The sequence below is a fragment of the Neomonachus schauinslandi genome, chromosome 12, assembly GCF_002201575.2.
Source record: "Neomonachus schauinslandi chromosome 12, ASM220157v2, whole genome shotgun sequence".
Lineage (NCBI taxonomy): Eukaryota > Metazoa > Chordata > Mammalia > Carnivora > Phocidae > Neomonachus > Neomonachus schauinslandi.
Window position 1 is genome coordinate 15,668,045 of NC_058414.1, and position 24,092 is coordinate 15,692,136.

At 40.0% G+C, this 24,092-nt stretch overlaps 1 protein-coding gene across 1 annotated transcript in view; it reads right to left on the bottom strand.

The window, feature by feature from the left end:
- NME8 (NME/NM23 family member 8) overlaps window positions 1-24,092 on the bottom strand; it is a 56,142-nt gene that overhangs the window by 11,188 nt on the left and 20,862 nt on the right. Inside the window, exons 6-10 of the mRNA XM_044920217.1 lie at window positions 19,943-20,009; window positions 19,003-19,076; window positions 10,114-10,206; window positions 8,782-8,969; window positions 2,689-2,864 (exon numbers count right to left, since the gene is read on the bottom strand). Of these exons, the coding sequence (XP_044776152.1) occupies window positions 2,689-2,864; window positions 8,782-8,969; window positions 10,114-10,206; window positions 19,003-19,076; window positions 19,943-20,009 (598 nt within the window). The remainder of the gene's footprint in view (window positions 1-2,688; window positions 2,865-8,781; window positions 8,970-10,113; window positions 10,207-19,002; window positions 19,077-19,942; window positions 20,010-24,092) is intronic.

Here is a 24,092-nt window from a genome sequence, read left to right on the forward strand (position 1 = left end):
GATACACAGATGGCAAGTTAGCATATGAAATGATGCTCAGAATCATATCATTAGGGAATTGTAAATTAAAACAAAAATGAGATAACATTATATACCCATTAGAACAGGAAAAAAATCTAAAATACCAAATGTTGACAAGGATGTGAAGCAACAGGAATTCTCATTCGTTGCTGTTTGGAATGGAAAATGATACAACCACTTTGAAAGGCATTGTGGCAGTTTCTTACAAAGCTAAACATAGTTGAACCATAAAATCCAGTAATCATGCTCCTAGGAATTTAGCCAATTGAGTTGAAAACTTATGTCCACACACACACGCACACACGCACACACGCACACACACACAAATTGCATATGAATGCCTATAGCATCTTTATTCATAGTAGGTAAAAACTGTAAGCGACCAAGATGCCTTTCAATAAGTAACTGGATAAACCTAAGTACATTCATACAATGGGAAAATTATTCAGTGATAAAAGAAAATGACCTATCAAGAAAATACCAACAAAAGACATGGAGAAACCTTAAATGAATATTGTCAAGCGAAAGAAATCAGTCTGAAAAGCTACATACTCTATGATTCCAACCGTATGACACGCCAGAAAAAGCAAACTACAGAGACAGCAAACAGATCAGTGATTGCCAGGAGTTAGGAGGGAGGAAGAGAGGGATGAATAGGGGAAGCACAGGTGATTTTTAGGGCAGCAATTCTATTCTGTATGATCTTGTAAAGGGGATACACGACACTATGCATTTGTTAAAACCCATAAAATGTACAAAACAAAGAGCAAACATTATTGTGAACTATGAACTTTAGTTAACAACATTTCAATATTGTTTCATTAATTATAAAAATATATCACCATAGTATAAGATGTTAATAGGAGAAACTGTTGGGGGGGGGACAGGCATATGGAAACTATTATCTTTCTTAATTTTTCTGTAAATCTAAAACTGTTCTAAAATATGGTCTATTCATTAAAAAAATATATCCATATTTTAAAAGATTTAAGAAGGCAAACAATACAAAACTAAAACATTCCAAAGAAGAAAACTCTAGGCCCAGATAGTTTCACTGGTAAATTCTAATAAACATTTAAGAAAGATGTAATATGAATTATATGCTATTTCTTCAGAGAAATAGGAGTACCTACTTCTCATCTCATTTTATAAGGCCTGCATTACTCTGACACCAAAACCAGATAAAGGCATTACAAGAGAACAACAAATGTTTCTCATGAATATAGACACAAAAGGCAACAAAATAGTAAAAAATCAAACTCAGATATATGTAAAAAGAGCAATATACAACCAAATGTGGCTTATCTGGAGGATGCAAGATTGGTCCAATATTCAAAAATCAAAGCAAATGCCATATTATCAAACTCAAGAAAATAAAACATAATCGTATCAATAGATACAGAAAAAAATTTTTGAGAAAAAAACTACAATATCTATTTATGATTTAAAAAAAAAACCCTCCCCAAACTAGAAATAGGTCAGATTTTTTAAAATTTAAATAAAGGTCTATAGAGCTAATATTGTACTTAATGGTAAAAGACTGAATGCTTCGGGCTCCCTGCTCGTCAGGGAGTCTGCTTCTCCCTCTGGCCCTCCTCCCTCTCATGCTCTCTGTCTCTCATTCTCTCTGTCTCAAATAAATAAATAAAATCTTAAAAAAAAAAAAAAGACTGAATGCATTTGCTATAAGCTCAAGAACAAAGCATGCATGTCACCTCTCCTCATCAGCATCATACAGGAAGTTCTAGCCAGTTCAATGAGGCAAGCAGAAGAAAAAAAAGCATACCAATTCGAAAGAAAGAGGTAAAACTGTCTCAATTTGCAGATGATATTTATTGTTCATTTCACCAGCTCTCAGCCTGACATTTTATCCTGCAAGGGTGCATCTGACAATGTCTGGAGATATTTAGTTGTCACACTGGGGGTGTGGAGGATGCTACTGGCATCCAGTGAGTAGAGGCCAAGGATGTTATAAACATTTTACAATGCACATGATACTGCCTCTTTTTTTTAGAGGGGGGAGGGGCAGAAGGAGAGGGAGAGAGAGAACCTTAAGCACACTCCACACCCAGCACAGATCCCAAGGCAGGGCTCAATCTCAAAACCCTGAGGTCATGACCTGAGCCGAAATCAAGAGTCACTTAACTGACTGAGCCACCCAGGTGCCCCAGATATAACCTCTTTCAACAAAGAATTATCTAGCCCCAAATGTAAGTAGGTCTGAAGTTGAGAAACCCTGGTCTGCATAGAAATTCCCAAGGAAGCTACACCAAAGCTTCTAGGACTACACATACCAATTGTATTTCCATATACCAGCTATAAAAAGGAATCAATAGTGTGAACTTATGGTCTGTATTCCTACTCTGTCACAGTCTCTCTGCTGTGTGAATATGGGAAAAAGTTAAAAATAACTAGCACCCTTCAGGTGCCAGGCACTTTGTTTTCTCATTTTTTCTTAAGTAAGCTCTACTCCCAAAATGGGGCTCAAACTCACAACCCTGAGACCAAGAGTCACATGCTCCACCAACTGAGCCAGCCCAGGCACCCCTCATTTTAATCTTCTGAATTTCATACATGAAGAAATAGGTGCTTTTTCTTCAATGTTAAATTTTAAAATAATATCTTTTAATGTAATTATACTAGGGTGTATTTATATTTATTTCTTACCTTTCTTTTCTTGAAAGAGAGCTGGTCGAAGTAATGCCAGGATCTTTTCTAATTTGAGGTTTTCCATATTTTTAAAATCAGGGAAGAACATATCAATAAAGTGGTTAACATCAGTTATATTCTCTTCAACATCACAAAACTGAGATATATGTTGTCTTTCCAGATATTCTTCTAAGCTGTAGAAATCCAAAATATAATTTAAGATTATTATAAACTGAAGCTTAATAACCATGACAGAAAAAACTGGTAAGTTCACAAATATTTTGTGGTTTAATAAAACAAATAAAAATTGAATGTCATCGAAAGATAAGTTGTATTTTTCTGTCAAATCAAAGAGTATGTATTTAATTCAGCTTTTTGTTGAACCAATCCAAAAATCAATTACATGAAATCATGTATGCTTGACTTCATGGGAAGATAAAGAAGACCAACATAAAATATGGTTAAAAATGTTTTTCTTGGGGCGCTGGGGTGGCTCAGTTGGTTAAGCACCTGACCCTTGATTTTGGCTCAGATTATGGTCTTAGAGCTGTGATATCAAGCCTTGCATCAGGCTCTGGGCTGGGTATGGAGCCTGCTTAAGATTCTCTCTCTCCCCTACCCTATGACTCAGCAATTGCACTACTGGGTATTTACCCCAAAGATACAAATGTAGTGATCTGAAGGGGCACCTGCACCCCAATGTTTATAGCAGCAATGTCCACAATAGCCAAACTATGGAAAGAGCCCAGATGTCCATCAACAGATGAACGGATAAAGAAGATGTGGTATACTATACAACGAAATACTACTCAGCCATCCAAAAAAAAAAGAAAAGAAATCTTGCCATTTGCAAAGACATGGATAGAACTAGAGGGTATTATGCTAAGTGAAATAAGTCAATCAGAGAAAGAAATGTATCATATAACCTCACTGATATGAGGAATTCTTAATTGCAGGAAACAAACTGAGGGTTGCTGGAGTGGGGGGTGGGGTGGGAGGGATGGGGTGACTGGGTGATGGACACTGGGGAGGGTATGTGCTCTGGTAAGCGCTGTGAATTGTGCAAGACTGTTGAATCTCAGATCTCTACCTCTGAAACAAATAATGCAATATATGTTAAGAAAAAAAGAAGAAGAAGAAGAAGGTAGCGGGAGGGGAAGAATGAAGCAGGCGAAATCGGAGGGGTAGATGAACCATGAGAGACGACGGACTCTGAAAAACAAACTGAGGGTTCTAGAGGGGAGGGGGGTGGGAGGATGGGTTAGCCTGGTGGTGGGTATTGAGGAGGACACATTCTGCATGGAGCACTGGGTGTTATGCACAAACAATGATTCATGGAACACTTCATCTAAAACTAATGATGTAATGTATGGGGATTAACATAAGAATAAAAAACAAACAAACAAAAAATGAATATATAATAAAGATCAATTTTGAGAATGCCATTGACAAATCTTCAAAATTTAAGGCTTACAAACAAAATTTGCACCTTATTTCCGTGATAGACTAATATATATATAACTATGAATGCTTTTTTTCCTTTTTAGAAAACACATTCATATAATTAAACAGTATTAATCTATGACTTGTTTCATTTTTGGTATTAGAATATTCTTTTTTTTTTTTGCTTATATGTCCCACAAAGGACAATTTTCACTATTTATGTTTTTTCCTGGCCATTATTTGCCTTGTTCAATAATTAGTACTAAAAATAATATTATTATATAGAGGACAGGGGTGTTAAGAAAATTATCTGCTTGGGGCGTCAAACATCCTGAGCACATCACTGCCTGTTCTTTCTCTCTGGAAATGGCATACAGTGTTTTTTTCCCAGGATATTCCCGTGTCTGTGTTTTTGCACATCAGTCGAGGCTGGGCCACTGGAAGCCCTTTCAATTGGCAGATGCATTTATTTCTTCATTTCAGGGAATTTATTTCCCTATTTGTCGAAATATAGATTGTTCATCTGTTCTTTCTTCTCTGTATGGAATTTTTCTTACTAGCACACTGGTTTTCCCAGTATATTCTCCACATTGCTTATTCTCTTGCTCTCATGACATCGGTCTCATTTTATTTCTGTACTTTAAGCTATTTCTTTCATCTGATTTTCCAAGTCATTAATTCAAGTCTCAAACAACTATCACATTAATTCTCCACTGAATTTAGAGTTCAAATCACTATTTTATAGTTCAAATTTGAAAGTCTCTTTTTATGTGTGTGTAGCACTTGAATCTCAAGCATTAGTAGTAGTAGTAGTTATATATTATTATTAGTTATATATTATTTGTCTTGAGCATTATATATTATTTGTAGTAGTAATAGTATTACTATTATTTTACTTAAAGATTTTTCCAGCCCTAGCAGTTCATTTTCACTGGGTTTATGTTTTGATTTTTGTGTAGATCTTCCTTTCTCTGGCTGCTAGGCTCCTTGAGGTGGATAGTCATTTTTCTTGGTTGGTTTATTGGGGCTTACATCTCGTTTTTGGTATGTTAGGTGTTGGAAACCCTACAGCTGAAAGACAAAAATGGCCTCTAGGCTACAAGCAAGCAAGCTGCCGTTCCCCTGTGGGAACAAATGGTTAAGAGCACTTATAGAGCTGGTCCTCAAAGGCAGGCAATTTTGGTAATTCTGCTCAGCTCCATCTTGGGCTTTCAGGGGAGAGGGAGGTCAGGAAGGCCCAGCAAAGTCCAGTATCAACCTGGCCCTAAGGAGTCACAAGACTGTTTGTTCTTCCCAAGACTGGTGGTTGTCCCAGGGTTCTAGTCCCCGGTAATTGAGCTCAGGCACTCCCCCAAGCTGTCAGTGGAGAAAGCACCACACCATCGCCCTCCCTTCTCCTTATTTCTGGACCAACAGAACTCCAGGTCTTACCTATGGCCAGATGCTTATGAACACAGGTTCCCTTTGATGCTAGAGAGGCAAGAAAGGTCTGGAGATGGGAGTAGAGAGTAAAGATATAGAATTCAGACTGCTCTGATCCCAGAAATACTTTTAAAGATTATTTTAGGAATTGTATCTATTATCTTCAATTTAAATAAGAGTTTTATAAAAGAAAAACTTGCTCTCTATAGCTATGACATGTATAGAAATAAATGGGTTACCAAGACTCGAATAGACACTTTGTATGGAGAGAGAAATATATTATAGGAGGTAGGAATTAACATCTTCACTCAGTCATAAAGATTTGGAGCTGAAAGGGACTTTAGAGATCATTTCATTTCCTCCCATCTTTGTATCCCCAGGGCCTGGCACATAGTAGGACTTTAATAAATACTAGATAAATGGAAGGATGCATAATAGAATGAATGGGTGAGTGAGTGAAGACTGCCAGTAACTATCTGACTCTGGACAATGTAGCTAATAGAACCACACCTTCCTCTTCCAGTAGAATGGCTGGAAAGCAAAGATAAATGACTCTGACCTTTTGAGTTCTTTTTTTTTTTTTTTAAGATTTTATTTATTTATTTGAGAGAGAGAGAATGAGAGACAGAGAGCACAAGAGGGAAGAGGGCAGAGGGAGAAGCAGACTCCCTGCTGAGCAGGGAGCCCAATGTGGGACTTGACCCCGGGACTCCAGGATCATGACCTGAGCCGAAGGCAGTCGCTCAACCAACTGAGCCACCCAGGCGCCCCAAACCTTTTGAGTTCTTAATACACAGGCGGATTAAGGAGACAGACATGCAAATGGATAACAGACTGTGATCAAAAGTCATCATGAACAAATCTGGGATCTGGATGAAAACTGTGGCTGCCTCTGTCCTGTTTTTCTGGGTCCTCCTCCCAGCCAGCCACTGGGTCCACTGGGTTACTGCTGACATGCAGAAAGTTTTCCCAAACCATGTGGGTTCACATGTGAGTTTTTCTCTGTGGGGACAACCACCCTGACCAAGAAGGGGAGCTCTGCTCATGTTCCCAGAAGGAGCCACCTACCGCTCCCAGTCTAATTACCCTGCTTTTAATTTCCTTTCTTCCTCACCCACCAGCCCCACCACCACCCAGAGAGGAAGGTGAGCAGGCTTTGAGGTAGGGGAGAGGTAGCCATAAAGAAAGAAAGTGAACAGACATGTAAATCATTCATGAGAGTTTATGTCCTTGATCCTTTGGGTTCTGGGTTCACTTAAAAAATAACAGTAGGAGTGCTTGGCACCTGTTATGCTTTGCTTCCAGAACACGAGCTGTGAAAACGGATTCCCAGACAAACATGCTCCCCACCACTCCATGCTGCCTGCCTATGGTCACTGCTCAGGATAAACATGGGCCAAAGGCAAATGGAGTCTCTAAGTTTGGAAAGAAAATACTGCAGACTTTTCCAAAGCAAGATTAACACATCTCACTCCACACCCACCCCACCAATGGCCTAAACTATTCACCTTATTACGTCGGTATTTCAACAACCAGAGACAACTGCTTTTCAAAGTTGGATGTGACACAGACTCACCAGAATGATGGCACAAGCAGAATGCTGACTTCTGTTATGCAAGCTGCATCAATGAGTGCTTCACAGAACATTTTTTTTAATGGCTCAAAAGTTCTGGTATGAAGTCTGGTATCTTTTTAAGTGCAACGCTCCCCACCCAAACCTTCCCTCTGACCACTGACTATCATTCCCCCTTAAAACTATAAAAATAAGTACTACTGTTCACAAAGCTCTTTGTCGGCAGCTGGCTCAACTTTAAGCCCCTCAATCCCATTTAAAGCTTGGAACTAATGACTGTAGGATCACCCTGCTACCTAAAACGCATCACACTGTAGGAACCAGCAGATATAGCTACTCAAGAAAAGCCACTACACACATTAATAAGACAACAAGGAGTTCTGGAGATGCCCTGCCAGAAAATGCAATTAAGATGTGCTATCCGTCGGGAAGAGACACATCATGGAATCTCGAGACTCCGCTCCTCTCAGCAGGTTCCTGCTTACCCACCTTTGTCCCAGGCATTGCTCTGATGACTCTTGTGGTAAACTGAACCTTCTGAGTCTTCAGAGGAATAAGAGGCACAAATGGCAGTGCATAAAACCAACGCTCTGTCTGGTACTTATATTCATTTTCAAATATTTAAAAACCTATTAGTGAAAATATACAACCATTTAGTTCTTAGCAATTTATAACCACTAACTGCCTTAAGTAAAAAAGGGGATGGGTGGCTCAGATGGTTAAGGGTCTGCCTTCGGCTCAGGTCATGATCCCAGGGTCCTGGGATCGAGTCCCGCATCGGGCTCTCTGCTCCTTGGGAGCCTGCTTCTCCCTCTGCCTCTCTCTCTCTCTGTCTCTCATGAATAAATAAATAAAAATCTTTAAAATTAAAAAAAAATTTAAAAAAAGGGGAAAGAGTACATCTGATGTCTTTAGGATGCAGGGCAGGTGGGAGTGAATGTGGGGAGACAGGACAGGAGAGAGACCTGGCAGGAATTACACATGGTCCCAATCTACCCCTGGGGCCCCAGGCTGGGAGGCCAGACTGGTGGGCCCAGCTTTATAAAGATAAACAGGGCACATTTTTCCCTTTCTAATCCTCTTGACATAAACTTTCAGGGAAATCCCAGCTTTACTATATATATGGTTTTTTAGATTGACTGGAAGAAATACTTGTGGCTCCAACATAAAAATATGTGTTCTTGGGGGCATCTGGGGGCTCAGTCAGTTAAGCATCTGCCTTCAGCTCAGGTCATGATATTGGGGTCCTGGGATCGAGTCCCACATCGGGCTCCCTGCCAGTGGGAGGCTGCTTCTCCCTCTGTGATCTCTCTCTCTCTCTCTTAAATAAATAAATAAAATCTTTAAAAAATGTACATTCTTAGATGGGGTTCCTGGGTGGCTCAGTCGTTGGGCGTCTGCCTTCGGCTCGGGTCATGATCCCAGGGTCCTGGGATCAAGCCCCGCATTGGGCTCCTGGCTCAGGGGGGAGCCTGCTTCTCCCTCTCCCTCTGCCTGTCCCCCTGCTCATGCTCTCTCTCTCTGTATCTCTGTGTCTCAAATGAATAAATAAAGTCTTTAAAAAAATAAAAATTAAAAAAAATGTACATTCTTAGATCTTGAGATATTTGGATATTACACTTCATTACCTACTAACACAATATACAATGGTAAATATCCTGGTCTCAAGCTACCTGTCCTGCTTCTTCCTCATCATTGGAGTCGTGACCATAGCAAGGTGATCCTCATGTATTTCTTTAGCTTCTGTCTCAGGATCAGATTCAGTTTCTCCCAGAGCAGGCTGCTCTTCATTTCCTTGAGATATAACTAGAATATGGCTTAGGCCACTGGTCATAAAAAGGACAAAATCTTCAAAGTCAGGCTATAAAAAAGATGATAAACTGCTTACTCCAGGCTTCTGAAATAGACTAAAAAGACAGCCACTCCCCAACCCAAGCGACATCATCCCCTTCCTGACCACCAGGCAAGTGAGTATTAGCTCTAATCCTTCAAAGGTGTGATTGTTGGCCCTGTGAACAATCACACCTTTGAAGGATGGAAGTTCACAGCTCACAGGGATTGATCCTAAAGATGGTCTAATAACCATTCTCAAACTTCAGGATGCTTCCAAATCATCTGCTGGGCTTGTTAAAACACAGATTTGGAAAGCCCAATCCCAGAGTTCATGACTCAGGAGGTTGAGGGTGGGGCTTTGGAAGTGGACTATCTCAAAAGTTCCCACGTGATGCTGAGGCAGTGGGTCCAACCTTTTCCTGGGGCCAAGAGAAGCAGTTTGAGTGTTGCAGCCAGCTGACATAGTGCCGTTCACTAGAACTTTCTTTGATGACAAACATGTTCTTTTAGGCTCTCCAACATGTGTAGCCACGTGCAGCTACTGAGCCCTTGAAATGTGGCCAGTGCAACCTGAAACTCTGAAGTTTTTTTTACTTGATTTGATTTTAATGAATTTAAATTCAAATGGCCACATGTAGCTGATGGCTACGAGACTGGACAGGAGATTTCCAGAAGCTATGTCTTCTGACCCCCAAGCCACTGCCCTTTCCAATACACAGCACTGCCTTTCTTATACTCTCCCGTGCAGAAGAGAAAATAGCTTGGGACATGGGCCTTTAGGTAATGAAAGGATTAAAGCTTCCCTGTGAGGTTTATGACAGGGAGCCTTCAGCCTGGCAGCCTGGAATAAAAATCTATAGGAAAGGCCTGGGTATTAGCTTCCAGAGGTTGATGCAGGGAGTCTGAGAGCACATAAGTTGAACAGGGCTTCTCTCTGACAAAGTACAATCGGACCATCCATTCTTGCTCAGCTGCTACTGTTTCCACTGGAGACTTCCCCGTCATCACCTTCTTTGGCTTTACCATCATCTGGACACCAAGAGGGACAATGGAGCTTATCTGGCTGGTCAGACTTATTCACTTGCTTTTCTAAGAGGAGGGTTCCAAACTTACAGGAATCCACCACATTTGAAAACACAGCAGCTTTTTTTGGCTTGTGTCTAACTTCCTACCTGGTCTGCTATCCGACGGTAGAAGTCCCTTACTTGTTGCTCAGTGAGCACTCTCTTATCTTCGATTTCTATCACAAAGCCTGCCTTGATGATCTTCACAGGGAGAGTGAGTCAGATCCAGACATGCCGGAGAGCACATGTAAGACAAGTCAAGGACATTTCTTTCCTGTGTTTAACAAACCACCCAGATTTGAACGCATTTCAGGTAAAGACCTCAGCACGACCCATAGGGCACTAGGTCTGAAGAAGCTCAAAACTACATAAAGAAGGACCTTGTCATGCCTTCTGGTCTGTAAGTTTTCAAGGTTCGAACCACAGACTCTGCAGTATTTCTATTATTTAAGTGACTTGTCCCAACATATGAAAGAACTAACTAAATTCCAAGGGAAGATATCGTGCTTTCTGAATCATTCACAAAGACATACATTTATAAGCACTTTTTAACTATCTATCTTCAAAATTGGTTTAACATTATTTCTTAAAAAGCTTTCCTTTGTTAAGGCTGTAACTCATAATCTAGTATATTTTACACTTTATAGCAAAAAAAAAAAAAAACTATCCAAGCTATGGGGAAGGTTAGAATTTAAGATTTAGCCATGCTTTGTCTTAAAAAAAAAACTTACTTTAATGATAAATCCAGGTTGCGTGTCACTCAAGTATAGTAAAATATAACAAAGAGAAGTTTGAAGCAAATATGCCAAGTCTAATGAGGTACTAAACAATGTAATATAAGTATAATCCGGGTTCAAAGCAACTCAGTAATTATAGTTTGACGGGAGTATCCAGCACCAGGTATCTTCTGCTTCTAATATGAAAGTAAACACTGTACTGGTTCCATTGGTCTTTTGATATGGTAGAGCACTACTTACATCCTTCTGAACTCTCTCCTGACAGTCCAATTTGAATAATTTCTAAATACTCAAATCATGTCTTTGTTACATTACTTAGTGTCTGACAACAGAAAGTAAAATCCAACAATCGGGGCGCCTGGGTGGCTCAGTTGGTTAAGCGACTGCCTTCGGCTCAGGTCATGATCCTGGCGTCCCAGGATGGAGTCCCAGGATCAAGTCCCGCATTGGGCTCCCTGCTCAGCAGGGAGCCTGCTTCTCCCTCTGACCCTCCTCCCTCTCATGCTCTCTCTCTATCATTCTCTCTCTCTCTCAATAATAAATAAATAAAAATCTTAAAAAAAAATCCAACAATCAATATTTAAACTTGATAAGTTTCCTTTACTGTAATTGAAAAATGTAGTGTGTTCATTTTTTTCTATTCAAAACATTCTCTCATTTTTTGTCCTGTTTGCTATTAGCCCTTTACCATATTCCAGAGAGGTAAGGTATTTAGGAGATATTCATAATTTACATCTCTGAAATGTTATTTTCTATATTAAAACAAAAAAGATTAAGATGAACTTATGATTAATAGAATTGCCCCAACCAAAAGAACTATATAACTTTGAAAAGCTTTATTGTCCTAGCTAATTAAAATACACTTGAATAAGGAACAGTAAACCATTACTATGTGATATTACTTTTTTAAACATTATAAAGTATAAGTAATCTATGGAGGGTGGGGGTACAGTTTGATGCCTCCCCCGACATATGCACCAAAATCTGGAAGAAAAGGGCTATCCTTAGAGAGTGATTTTATTAAATCAATGCACAAATGGAAGAAACCATACATCCCATGACCATGGACCATGGACTTTCTTGTAGTTTAATCAGTGATAATGTTGCTGTAGCTAAAGAAAGAGTGCATGATGAGAAGTTCAAGGGATGGCCAACCCCTCCTGGTAGCTCCCTAGGTGACCTCCTCTATTCCCCAGGCAACATTCTTTCAAATTTCAATTTAATGTTGCTGTGTCAAAACAAAGTCACTGTTAAGTAGTCAGCAAAGTAGGAAGAGGAAAAGATGGCGGAGGAGTAGGGGACCCTATTCCAACTGGTCCCTGGAATTGAGCTGGATATCTATCAGACCACTCTGAGCACCCACGAAACCAGCCTGAGATGTAAGAAGATCTGGATCTCTACAAACAGAGTATTGCAGGCGGTTGGTTTCCAGGTACGAAGTGGGGAGCCGTGATTCCCTGGGCAGATATTGGAGGATAAACAGCAGTGGGAGAGGACCTGAGTGTGGGGATCCTACACCGCCAGTGAGCAATAGCCTGGCGTGCTGGGGACGGGCACAGACTTGCAGACTGGTAGCGGCAGGGAAAAGACTTTAGGACAGCCCCCAGGGCAGAAACCCGGATTGGTGGGGTCCCACGTGCAAACTGGAAGTGGCAGGTGGTTTTAGAAGCACAAAGGGCAGAGACGTGCCCCGACCTGGAAGCAGGACTGGGAGTGCTGCTGAGGGGTGCACAACCCAGGACACTGCAGTTTATAGCAGCATGGACAGAAATGGAGATAGTGTGGCCTGGAGAACTCACTGAAGAACAGACTGTGATCTCTCTGCTCTGAGGCAGAGGGTTGGAAACGGTCTCTTCTGCTCTGACTCTCGGAAGAGATGCAAAAAGCCGCCAGAGAAAGCAGCCAGAGAACAAAAGCCCCAAAAACTGGTTCCCACTGAGCCCATTCCCTGCCACAGGGGGGCAGGGCAACTCTGCCCAAATAGGGTTGCCTGAGTAACAGCGCAGCAGGCCCCTCCCCCAGAAGACAGGCTGGGAGAACAAGAGGCCAGCAACCCGAAGGTCCCTAGAAAACCAGTGCATCTTGCTTGGGTTGTGGTCAATAATTTGGACTCTATACATTCCCTCAACCACCCATCAACAGAATGACTAGGAGGAGGAGCCACCCAAACAGGAAAGATTCAGAGATTATGATTTATGCCACAGATTTACAAATGGATACAGTAATAACCAAGAGCTTGGAGATGGAATTCAGGGTAGCAATTGTGAAGACAAGAGCTAGAATGGAGAAATCGATTAATGGCAACATAGAGTCTCTAAGGGCAGAAATGAAAGCTGAATTGGCAGAATTTAGAAATGTTATCAATGAGATCCAATCTAATCTAGATAATCTAACAGCTAGGGTAAGTGAGGCAGAAGAATAAATTAGTGACCTGGAAGACAATTTAATAGATAAAAAGGGAAAAGAGGAGGCCAGGGAAAAACAACTCAGAATCCATGAAAATAGAATCAGAGAAATAAGTGACATCATGAAGCATTCCAATGTCAGAATTATTGGAATTCCTGAGGAGGTGGAGAGAAAGAGAGAGGATTAGAAGATATATTTGAGCAAATTGTAGCTGAGAACTTTCCTAATCTGGGGAAAGAAACAATTCATGTCCTAGAGGCAGAGAGGACCCCTCCCAAGATCAAGGAAAACAGGCCAACACCCCGGCATGTAATAGTAAAACTCGCAAATCTTAGAACCAAGAAAACCACCTTAAGGGCAGTTAGGGGGAAGAGATTCCTTACATACAGAGGGAGGAACATCAGAATGACATCAGACCTATCCACAGAGACCTGGCAAGCCAGAAAGGCCTGGCAAGACATATTCAGGGTACTAAACGAGAAGAACATGCACCCAAGAATACTTTATCTGGCAAGGCTGTCATTTAGAATGGATGGAGAGATGCAGAGCTTCCACGACTGGCAGAAAGTGAAAGAATATGTGACCACTAAGCCGACCCTGCAAGAAATATTAAGGGGGGTTCTATAAAAGGAGAAAGACCCCAAGAGTGATATAGAACAGAAATTTACAGAGACAATCTATAAAAACAAGGTCTTCACAGGCAACATGATGACAATAAATTCATATCATTCAATAATCACTCTCAACGTGAATGGCCTAAATGCTCCCATAAAACGGCACAGGGTTGCAGATTGGATGAAAGGACAGGACCCACCCATATGCTGTCTACAAGAGACTCATTTTGAACCTAAAGATACATACAGACTGAAAGTGAAGGGATGGAGATCCATCTTCCATGCCAGCAGACCTCAAAACAAAGCTGGGGTAGCAATTCTCGTAGCAATTCTCATATCAGACAAATTAGATTTTAAACTAAAGACTGTAGTTAGAGACACAGAAGGACACTATATCATTCTTAAAGGGTCTATCCAACAAGAAGATCTAACAATTGTAAATATCTACGCCCCCCAACATGGGAGCAGCCAACTACATAAGCCAACTGTTAACCGAAATAAAGAGTCATATTGATAACAATACGTTAATTGTAGGAGACCTCAATACGCCATCCTCAGCAATAGACAGATCATCTAAGCAGAAAATCAACAAGGAAACAAGAGCTTTGAATGACACACTGGACCAGATGGACCTCATAGATATATACAGAACATTCCACCCTAAAACAACAGAATACTCATTCTTCTCGAGCACACATGGAACTTTCTCCAGAAGAGACCACATACTGGGTCACAAATCAGGTCTCAACCTATACCAAAAGACTGATATTATTCCCTGCATATTCTCAGACCCTAATGCTTTAAAACTGGAACTCAATCACAAGAAAAAATTTGGCAGAAATTCAAACACTTGGAAGCTAAAGACCACTCTGCTCAAGAATGTTTGGGTCAACCAGGAAATCAAAGAAGAACTTAAAGAATTCATGGAAACCAGTGAGAATGAAAACACATCAGTCCAAAACCTATGGGATACTGCAAAGGCGGTCCTAAGGGGGGAAATACATAGCCATCCAAGCCTCACTCAAAAAAATAGAAAAATTCCGATTTCACCAACTAACTCTACACCTTAAAGAACTAGAGAAAAAGCAACAAATGATGCTTAAGCCACACATTAGAAGAGAAATAATTAAGATTAGAGCAGAGATCAATGAATTAGAAACCAGAAACACAGTAGATCAGATGAACAAAACTAGAAGCTGGTCCTTTGAAAGAATTAATAAGATCGAGAATCCACTGGCCAGACTGATCCAAAAGAAAGAGAAAGGACCTAAAAAATAAAACTATAAATGAAAGGGGAGAGATCACGACGAACACCAAGGAAATAGAAACAATTATTAGAAATTATTATCAACAAATATATGCCAATAAACTGAGCAATCTGGATGAAATGGACGCTCTCTGGAAACCTATAAGCTGCCAAGACTGAAACAGGAAGAAACTGACAAACTGAATAGGCCAATAACCAGTAACGAGATTGAAGCAGTGATCAAAAACCTCCCAAAAAACAAGAGTCCAGGGCCTGATGGATTCCCTGGGGAATTCTACCAAACATTCAAAGAAGAAATAATACCTATCCTCCTGAAGCTGTTTCAAAAAATAGAAACAGAAGGAAAGCTTCCAGACTCATTCTATGAGGCCAGCATTACCTTAATCCCCAAACCAGGCAAAGACCCTGTCACAAAGGAGAATTTCAGACCGATATCCCTGATGAATATGGATTCCAAAATCCTCAACAAAATCCTATCTAATATTATCCAACAATACATTAAAAGGATCATCCACCACAACCAAGTGGGATTTATCCCCGGGATGCAAGCGTGGTTCAACATTCACGAATCAATCAATGTGACAGAACACATTAATAAGAGGAGAGAGAAGAACCATATGGTCCTCTCAATTGATGCAGAAAAAGCATTTGACAAAATACAGCATCCTTTCCTGATTAAAACTCTTCAGAGTGTAAGGATAGAGGGAACATTCCTCAAGTTCATAAAATGCATCTATGAAAAACCCACACTGAGTATCATTCTCAATGGGGAAAAGCTGAGAGCCTTTCCCTTAAGTTCAGAAACACATCAAGAATGCCCACTCTCGCGGGGCGCCTGGGTGGCTCAGTTGGTTAAGCGACTGCCTTCGGCTCAGGTCATGATCCTGGAGTCCCTGGATCGAGTCCCACATGGGGCTCCCTGCTCGGCAGGGAGTCTGCTTCTCCCTCTGACCCTCCCCCCTCTCATGTGTTCTCTCTCATTCTCTCTCTCAAATAAATAAATAAAATATTAAAAAAAAAAAAAAGAATGCCCACTCTCGCCACCATTGTTCAACATAGTACTAGATGTCCTAGCAACAGCAATCAGACAACAAAAAGAAATAAAAGGTATTCAAATTGGCAAAGAAGAAGTCAAACTCTCTCTTTTCGCTGATGACATGATACTTTATGTGGAAAACCCAAAAGACTCCACCCCCAAATTACTAGATCTCATACAGCAATTCAGTAATGTGGCAAGATACAAAATCAATGCACAGATATCAGTTGTTTTCTTATACACTAACAATGCAAGTGTAGAAAGAGAAATTAGATAAACGATTCCATTTACAACAGCACCAAAACTCATAAGATACCTCAGAATAAACCCAACCAAAGAGGTAAAGGATTTATACTCTAGGAACTACAGAGCACTCATGAAAGAAATTGAAGAAGACACAAAAAGATGGAAAAACATGCCATGCTCGTGGATCAGAAGAATAAACATTGTTAAAATGTCTATGCTACTCAGAGCAATCTATACTTTCAATGCCATCCCAATCAAAATTCCAATGACATTTTTCAAAGTGCTGGAACAAACAATCCTAAAATTTGTATGGAATCAGAAAAGACCCCGAATCACCAAGGTAATGTTGAAAAAGAAAAACGAAGCTGGGGGCATCACGTGGCCCAATTTCAAGCTATATTACAAGGCAGTGATCACCAACAGAGCATGGTACTGGCACAAAAACAGACATATAGACCAATGGAACAGAATAGAGAGCCCAGATATGGACCCTCAACTCTATGGTCAAATAATCTTCGACAAAGCAGGAAAAAATATGCAATGGAAAAAAGACAGTCTCTTCAATAAATGGTGCCGGGAAAATTGGACAGCCACATGCAGAAGAATGAAACTCGACCGTTCTCTAACACCATACACAAAGAGAAACTCAAAATGGATGAAAAACCTCAATGTGAGACAGAAATCCATCAAAATCCTAGAGGAGAACATAGGCAGCAACCTCTTTGACATCGCCCACAGCAACTTCTTTCAAGATACATGAAGGGCTAGTGAAACAAAAGCAAAAATGAACTTTTGGGACTTCATCAGGATAAAAAGCTTCTGCATAGCAAAGGAAACAGTCAACAAAACAAAGAGGCAACCCACAGAATGGGAGAAGATATTTGCAAATGACACTACAGATAAAGGGCTGGTATCCAAGATCTATAAACAACTTCTCAAACTAACACCCAAAAAATAAATAATCAAGTCAAAAAATGGGCAGAAGACATGAACAGACACATCTCCAAAGAAGACATACAAATGGCTAACAAACACATGAAAAAATGTTCATCATCATTAGCCATCAGGGAAATTCAAATTAAAGCCACAAATAGATACCACCTTACACCAGTTAGAATGGCAAAAGTTGACAAGGCAAGAAACAACAAATGTTGGAGAGGTTGTGGAGAAAGGGGAATCCTCTTACACTGTTGGTGGGAATGCAAGTTGGTACAGCCACTTTGGAAAACAGTGTGGAGGTTCCTCAAAAAATGAAAAATATAGCTACCCTGTGACCCAGCAATTGCACTACTGGGTATTTACCCCAAAGACACAGATGTAGTGAAAAGAAGGGCCATATGCACCCCAATGTTCGCAATAGCCAAACTGTGGAAAGAGCCGAGATGTCCATCAACAGATGAAGGGATAAAGATGTGGTGCATATATACAATGGAATATTACTCAGCCATCAGAAAGGATGAATACCCAACTTTTACATCAACATGGATGGGACTGGAGGAGATTATGCTAAGTGAAATAAGTCAAGCAGAGAAAGTCAATTATCATATGGTTTCACTTATTTGTGGAACATGAGGAATAGCATGGAGGACATTAGGAGAAGGAAGGGAAAAATGAAGGGGGGGACATCAGAGGGAGAGATGAACCATGAGAGACTATGGACTCTGAGAAACAAACTGGGGGTTTTAGAGGGGAGGGAGATAGGGGGATGTGTTAGCCCGGTGATGGGTATTAAGGAGGGCACGTATTGCATGGAGCACTGGGTGTTATACGAAACAATGAATCGTGGATCACCACATCAAAAACTAATGATGTATTGTATGGTGACTAACATAATAAAATAAAATTAAAAAAAAAAAAGGAGTCAGCAAAGTACAGCCTGCAGTCAACATCTGGCCCACCACCTGCATTTGGAAATAAAGCTTATTGGGGCATGGCCACGCCCCTGTGTGATGGCAGAGTTCAGCAGTGGTGACAGAGATCATATGCCCCACAAACCTGAAAATAGTTACTCTCTGGCCCTTTATAGGAAAAGTTTCCTGACCTTTGGATTAGAATGCAGTTTTTCCTCTTATAAAAATTTATTTTAGCTCTAAAGCAAAACATCAAATGCTTCCTTACTCTACCATATATCTAAAAAGGACCATACATTTGTGACAACATACAGAACATAAAACAAGCCAATGTGAGTTTATAACAAGCTTCCATTGTTAGTAACTAAACAGGAGGAACATTTGTTATAATCCAATATAAGAACTGTAATTTTTATCATTTATATTGGATGCTGGTAGAGCAGAGTTCTTTAAATAAAGATGCTTAAGTAGGTCTAACTTTTGTCAAGACAAAAGATTCCAAGCCTTTGGAGGTACCTAGCATCAGAAATTTGTTATGTTCCATTTCACTCTAAATAATAAGCTTGTCTCGGGGCGCCTGGGTGGCTCAGTTGGTTAAGCGACTGCCTTCGGCTCAGGTCATGATCCTGGAGTCCCAGGATCGAGTCCCGCATCGGGCTCCCTGCTCAGCGGGGAGTCTGCCTCTCCCTCTGACCCTCCCCCTTCTCATGTGCTCTCTCTCTCTCTCAAATAAATAAATAAAATCTTTAAAAAATAATAATAATAAGCTTGTCTCCAAATTGACGTTAAGAGGTTGTTATGTTGCAATTAATATAAAGTATTGTGGGGAAATATCACTTACTTTTTGTTTAATCTCTAGAGATTTTCTATTAAGCACAGCATCGGGTTTGATAATAGCAATACTGTAGAGTTGATCTAGGGAAAAAAATAGGAGAATTTCATTTTCTTGGCACAAAGATTAGATAATGAAGGATTTGGGAATTAGAAATGTAAATTATTAATGTCCAGTGAGTTTCTGCCCATTGACAGCTTTGTTGTTATTACGGCATTCCAACTACCAAAGAGTTTCTCCTTAGAATCAAAGCGCAGTTCCTCTATTTGCATGCAGGAGAAACATTCACAAAAATTGGTGGTTCACAGGCAAAAAAAAAAAAAAAGATTTAGGTGGGCACTAGTTATTTTAATATAATTCACATGCATTAAAATCACAACCATGATCCATCCAGCTTAGTATCACTGATGAGTGGAGTTTCAAGACAAGCAAACATAACAGACTGATGGATTTCACAATCTAGAGATTTATCTACATTTACCTACACATTCTTATGATGAGCTTTTAGTGCAGGATAGCTCACTGAGCACACTCTTTGTCTCTGCTCCCTCCAAAGTATGAACACACACTCACACATCTACACAGACAATCCAGGAGGAAAACTGTTAACTGTAAAGTAAATCAGCATGTGGGTCATTGAGGAAGAAATTATTTTCACAAGGTTTTGGAAGATGATGAAGGATGAAGAGGAGGCTGCTGTCTAGTTAATCACAGGGTACAGGAACCCCTGTCCTGGGTAACCTCTGAAGGCTACAGGCACAGAGACCAAAGGGAAGGCAAGGAGAGCAAAAAAAGTTTGTTTGTTAATAACTGAGTCTAGTATTATCTAGCCAGTCCCTTATCAATAACACTGAGGTCACCACCAGCCTTTTTGCTCCTGCAACTAGTGCTCTACTGAACATCCATGTACACAAATCCCTTGCCATTACTCTGAAGGAAATTTACTTACCAACACTTTCATTGAGTACTTCCCCACCATCATCCGCCTCTGGATCTACAAACACAATTTCATGATACTGTGGACAAGAAATGCAAATAGAAGTTATATTTTAATATGATAGGAAAAGAGTTTTCGGAAATTTTATTTCTAATAAATATTTATAATTCAAGGGATAGAGGGTAAAGTGGAAATGTGCCTACATTTATCTAACTCTACTTTTCCCCATCTTTCCACTGAAATAAAAAAAAAAAAGGAATGTTTAAAATGATTGGGGTGGTAAGACTATCAAGAAATAATACATATGGAAACTGTTTAAAACCCAAAAACCTTAAAACTTAAGAAGAGCACAAGGAATAAAATAAGAAAGAAGCAGAGATTATTAAGTAAGAAAGCAATAAATTAGGGGTGCCTGGGTGGCTCAGTTAGTTGAGCATCCAACTCTTGGTTTCGGCTCAGGTCATGAACTCAAGTGTCGTGGGATCCAACACCCTGTTGGGCTCTGTGCTCAGTGGGGAGTCTGCTTGAGATTCTCTCCTTCTCCTTTACCCCTCCCCTGCTTGCTCTCTCTCTCTCAAATAAATAAATAATAGAAAGAAAGCAACAGATACATAATTATCATGTTGAAGATCAAAAGGGCATTTGATAGTTTCAAGATCCAATCCTAACCATTACCCTTAGTAAACTAGAAACAGAAAAATACCTCCTTAACTTATAAAAAACTGTCTTGCTCAAAACAATAACCAATTTTCTACTATAAAGTAAAATACTGAGAAGGAAGGGGATGGGGGTTCCTTAATTTCTTGAGAAGCCCTTAAAGTGCTTCTGTGATTCTGTTTTAACTATCTGAAAGGTTTATATATTTACATATATACATTTTTTTGCCAAGAGAATGCATAATTTCAGAGTCTCGATGAAATAAAGACCCCAAAATGTATGGAAATGACTACACTGGAAGCTCTCATTCTTATTACAATCGGGAATAAGATAATTATACCAGCTATAACTTCAAACTGATCTGACTTTATATTTGCTGGACATGTGCTGGCCAATACAGCACCCACTAACTACATAAGGCTATTTCAGCACTTGAAAATGAAGTTAATCCAAATTAAGATGTGCCATAAGTGATAGCTGCACAGCACATTCCGAAGATTTAGCATGAAAAAATGATTGCAGAATACCTTATTTTTTATATTGAGTACATATTTAAATGGGAATCTTTTTTAATATACAGGATTTAAAAAATTTAATGTCACTTTATTCTAAAAAAAGAGAAAAAGAGAGAGGGAAACAAGCCGTAAGAGACTCTTAACAATAGAGAACACCTGAGGGTTGATGGAGGGAGGTGGGTGGAGGGATGGCCTAGATGGGGGATGGGCATAAGGAGGGCACTTGTGATGAGCACTGGGTGTTGCATGTAAGTGATGAATCACTTAATTCTACTCCTGAAGCCAATATTACACTATATGTTAACTAACTAGAATTTAAATAAAAATTTGAAAAGAAAAAATAATAATAATTTCCCTTTTTTCTTTGTTGTTTTTAATGTGACTCGCAGAATATTTTAAATTATGCATGACTCACAACATGACTTGTGTTTTTTTATGATCTACAGGGCTGTGCTAGACCAGGCAATTAGATAAGAAAGCTAAACAACAGAAGCATTCAACAAAATGGAATAATATAAAATAAACATATTAATACATTTCTTACATTCATGCTGTTATTAATTAAAACAGGATATCATTCTGTAAGAACACTCAGAACAACAACAACATAACCACAGAACAGAGTACACATAGAGAAAGGTACATAGAATATAGCAATTAGGAGTATATGTTTAGGAGTCATTCTGCCTGACATCAAATTCTGGTTTCACCACCTACTAGCTGTCTGTTTTTGCGGAAATAACTTAATGTTTTTAAAGCCCTGTCTTATCATTTGTAACTATCTCATTAGATTTCTTGAGATTCCCATTCAAGATGGCAACATAAAAGGCTGAACTTAACTTCCTCCTATAAACACACCAAACCTACAGCTCTCTATAAAAAAAATTATCTCTGAAAAAAATCCAGAGAAAGGCTGAGCAACTCCTACATTTCAGGCAAATGAGAAAAAAACAAAAAACAAACCCATACTGAAATGGGTTGGAAAGTAGGAGAGTTTCAGACACAACTTGACCATCAACTTCACCCTCACCACAGTGACACACAATTGGGAGGGAACAACCAGCATCTCCCTGAGGAGTGAAGAAGGGTTTAGACTCACCATATAATGTGCCAAATTTTAAGACTTCCATTTGAAAGATAGGTCCCCCAAATCCCTACCTCTGAAAGCCAACTGGGGCTTGTGTCCATGAGTCCCAAGAGGCTAGAGTAAACAAACAGTTCTCAACAGGCTGGAAAGGACGGGCTGTGGCTATCCTATCAGGGCTCAGCGCACAGGCAGCTCACTGACATGCCCAGTTTCTCTCTGAAAGAAGCCTATTTGAAACTCTTAAAAGCTGTAGCCTGAGAGGCAAGCTCCTAAATTAACACAGATCTAGGGGCTGACTGCAGTCCTCTCTGGAGACCAGGGAGGATGACAGGCCCATCTTTGCACCTTCCCTCTGCCCTGCTCCAGGAGGCTGATGTCCACGTGAACATGGTTTGAGCGCACATCTGGCACCCCACCCCAGCTTTTGTGGCTGCTCCCCAAGGACACATCCCTTATAGCCTGATTATGGCAGCCAGCAGAGCAGGTGTTGTTGGGTTCAGTAAACCATCCATACAGAAAACCAATAAGAAAACACCGGACTTAAATTATGTTAGACCAGGTGGACCTAACATTCACAAAACATTCCATCCAAAAGCAGTGGAACCCACATTCTTCTCAAGTGCACATGGAACATTCTCCAGGATAGATCATATGTTAGGCCATATCAAGAATCTTTTCCCGCCACAATAGTATGAAACTAGAAATCAACTACAAGAAGAAAACTGGAAAATTCACAAATCTGTGAAGATTAAGCAGGCTACTGACCAACCAATGGGTCAAAGAAGAAATCAAAAGAGAAATTCAAAAATACCTGAGACAAATGAAAATGGAAATACCATATACCAAAATTTACAAAGTGCAACAAGAGTCCTTTTTTTTTTTATTTAAGATTTTATTTATTTATTTGACAGAAAAAGCACAAGCAGGGGGAGCTTAGAGGGAGAGGGAGAAGCAGGCTCCCCACCAAGCAAAGAGCCTGATGCGGGCTCGATCCCATGACCCTGGGATCATGACCTGAGCCGAAGGCAGACGCTTAACCGACTGAGCCACCCAGGCATCCCTACAAAGTGCAACAAGAGTTCTAAGTGGGAAGTTTACAGTGATAAATGCCTACATTAAGAAAAAAAAAAACTCAAATATAAAACCTAACTTTTCACTTTAAGAGTCTAGAAAAAGAGAACTAATGGAGTCAAAGTTAGTAGATGAAGGTAGAAATAAACAGGAGAAATAAAATTGATACTACATAGACAACAGAAAAATCAATGAAACTGAAAGCTGCTTTTTTGAAAAAATAAAACGACAAACATTTAGCTAGACTGTGAAGAAAAAAAAAGAGGGCTCAAATAAATAAAATTAGAAATGCGAGAGGAAACATTACAGCAGATACCACATGAATACAAAGGATCTTTTTTTTTAATAGGTTTCTTTCTTTTTTTTTTAAGATTTTATTTATTTATTTGACAGAGAGAGACAGCGAGAGAGAGAACACAAGCAGGGGGAGTGGGAAAGGGAGAAGCAGGCTTCCCGCCGAGCAGGGAGCCAGATGTGGGGCTCGATCCCAGGACCCTGGGATCATGACCTGAGCCGAAGGCAGCCGCTTAATGACTGAGCCCCCCAGGTGCCCCAAATACAAAGGATCTTAAGAGACTACTATGACCAACTATGAAATCACTATCTCAAAAAGTTATGTGCGAGCGCATCTGGGTGGCTCAGTCAGTTGGGCATCCCACTCTTGATTTCCACTCAGGTCATAATCTCAAGGTCGTGGGATAAAGCCCCACATCAGGCTCCATGCTGCTGAGCATGGAGACTGCTTAGGATTCTCTCTCTCCCTCTGCCCCTATCCTGTCTCTCCCGAAAGAAAGAAAGAAAGAAAGAAAGAAAGAAAGAAAGAAAGAAAGAA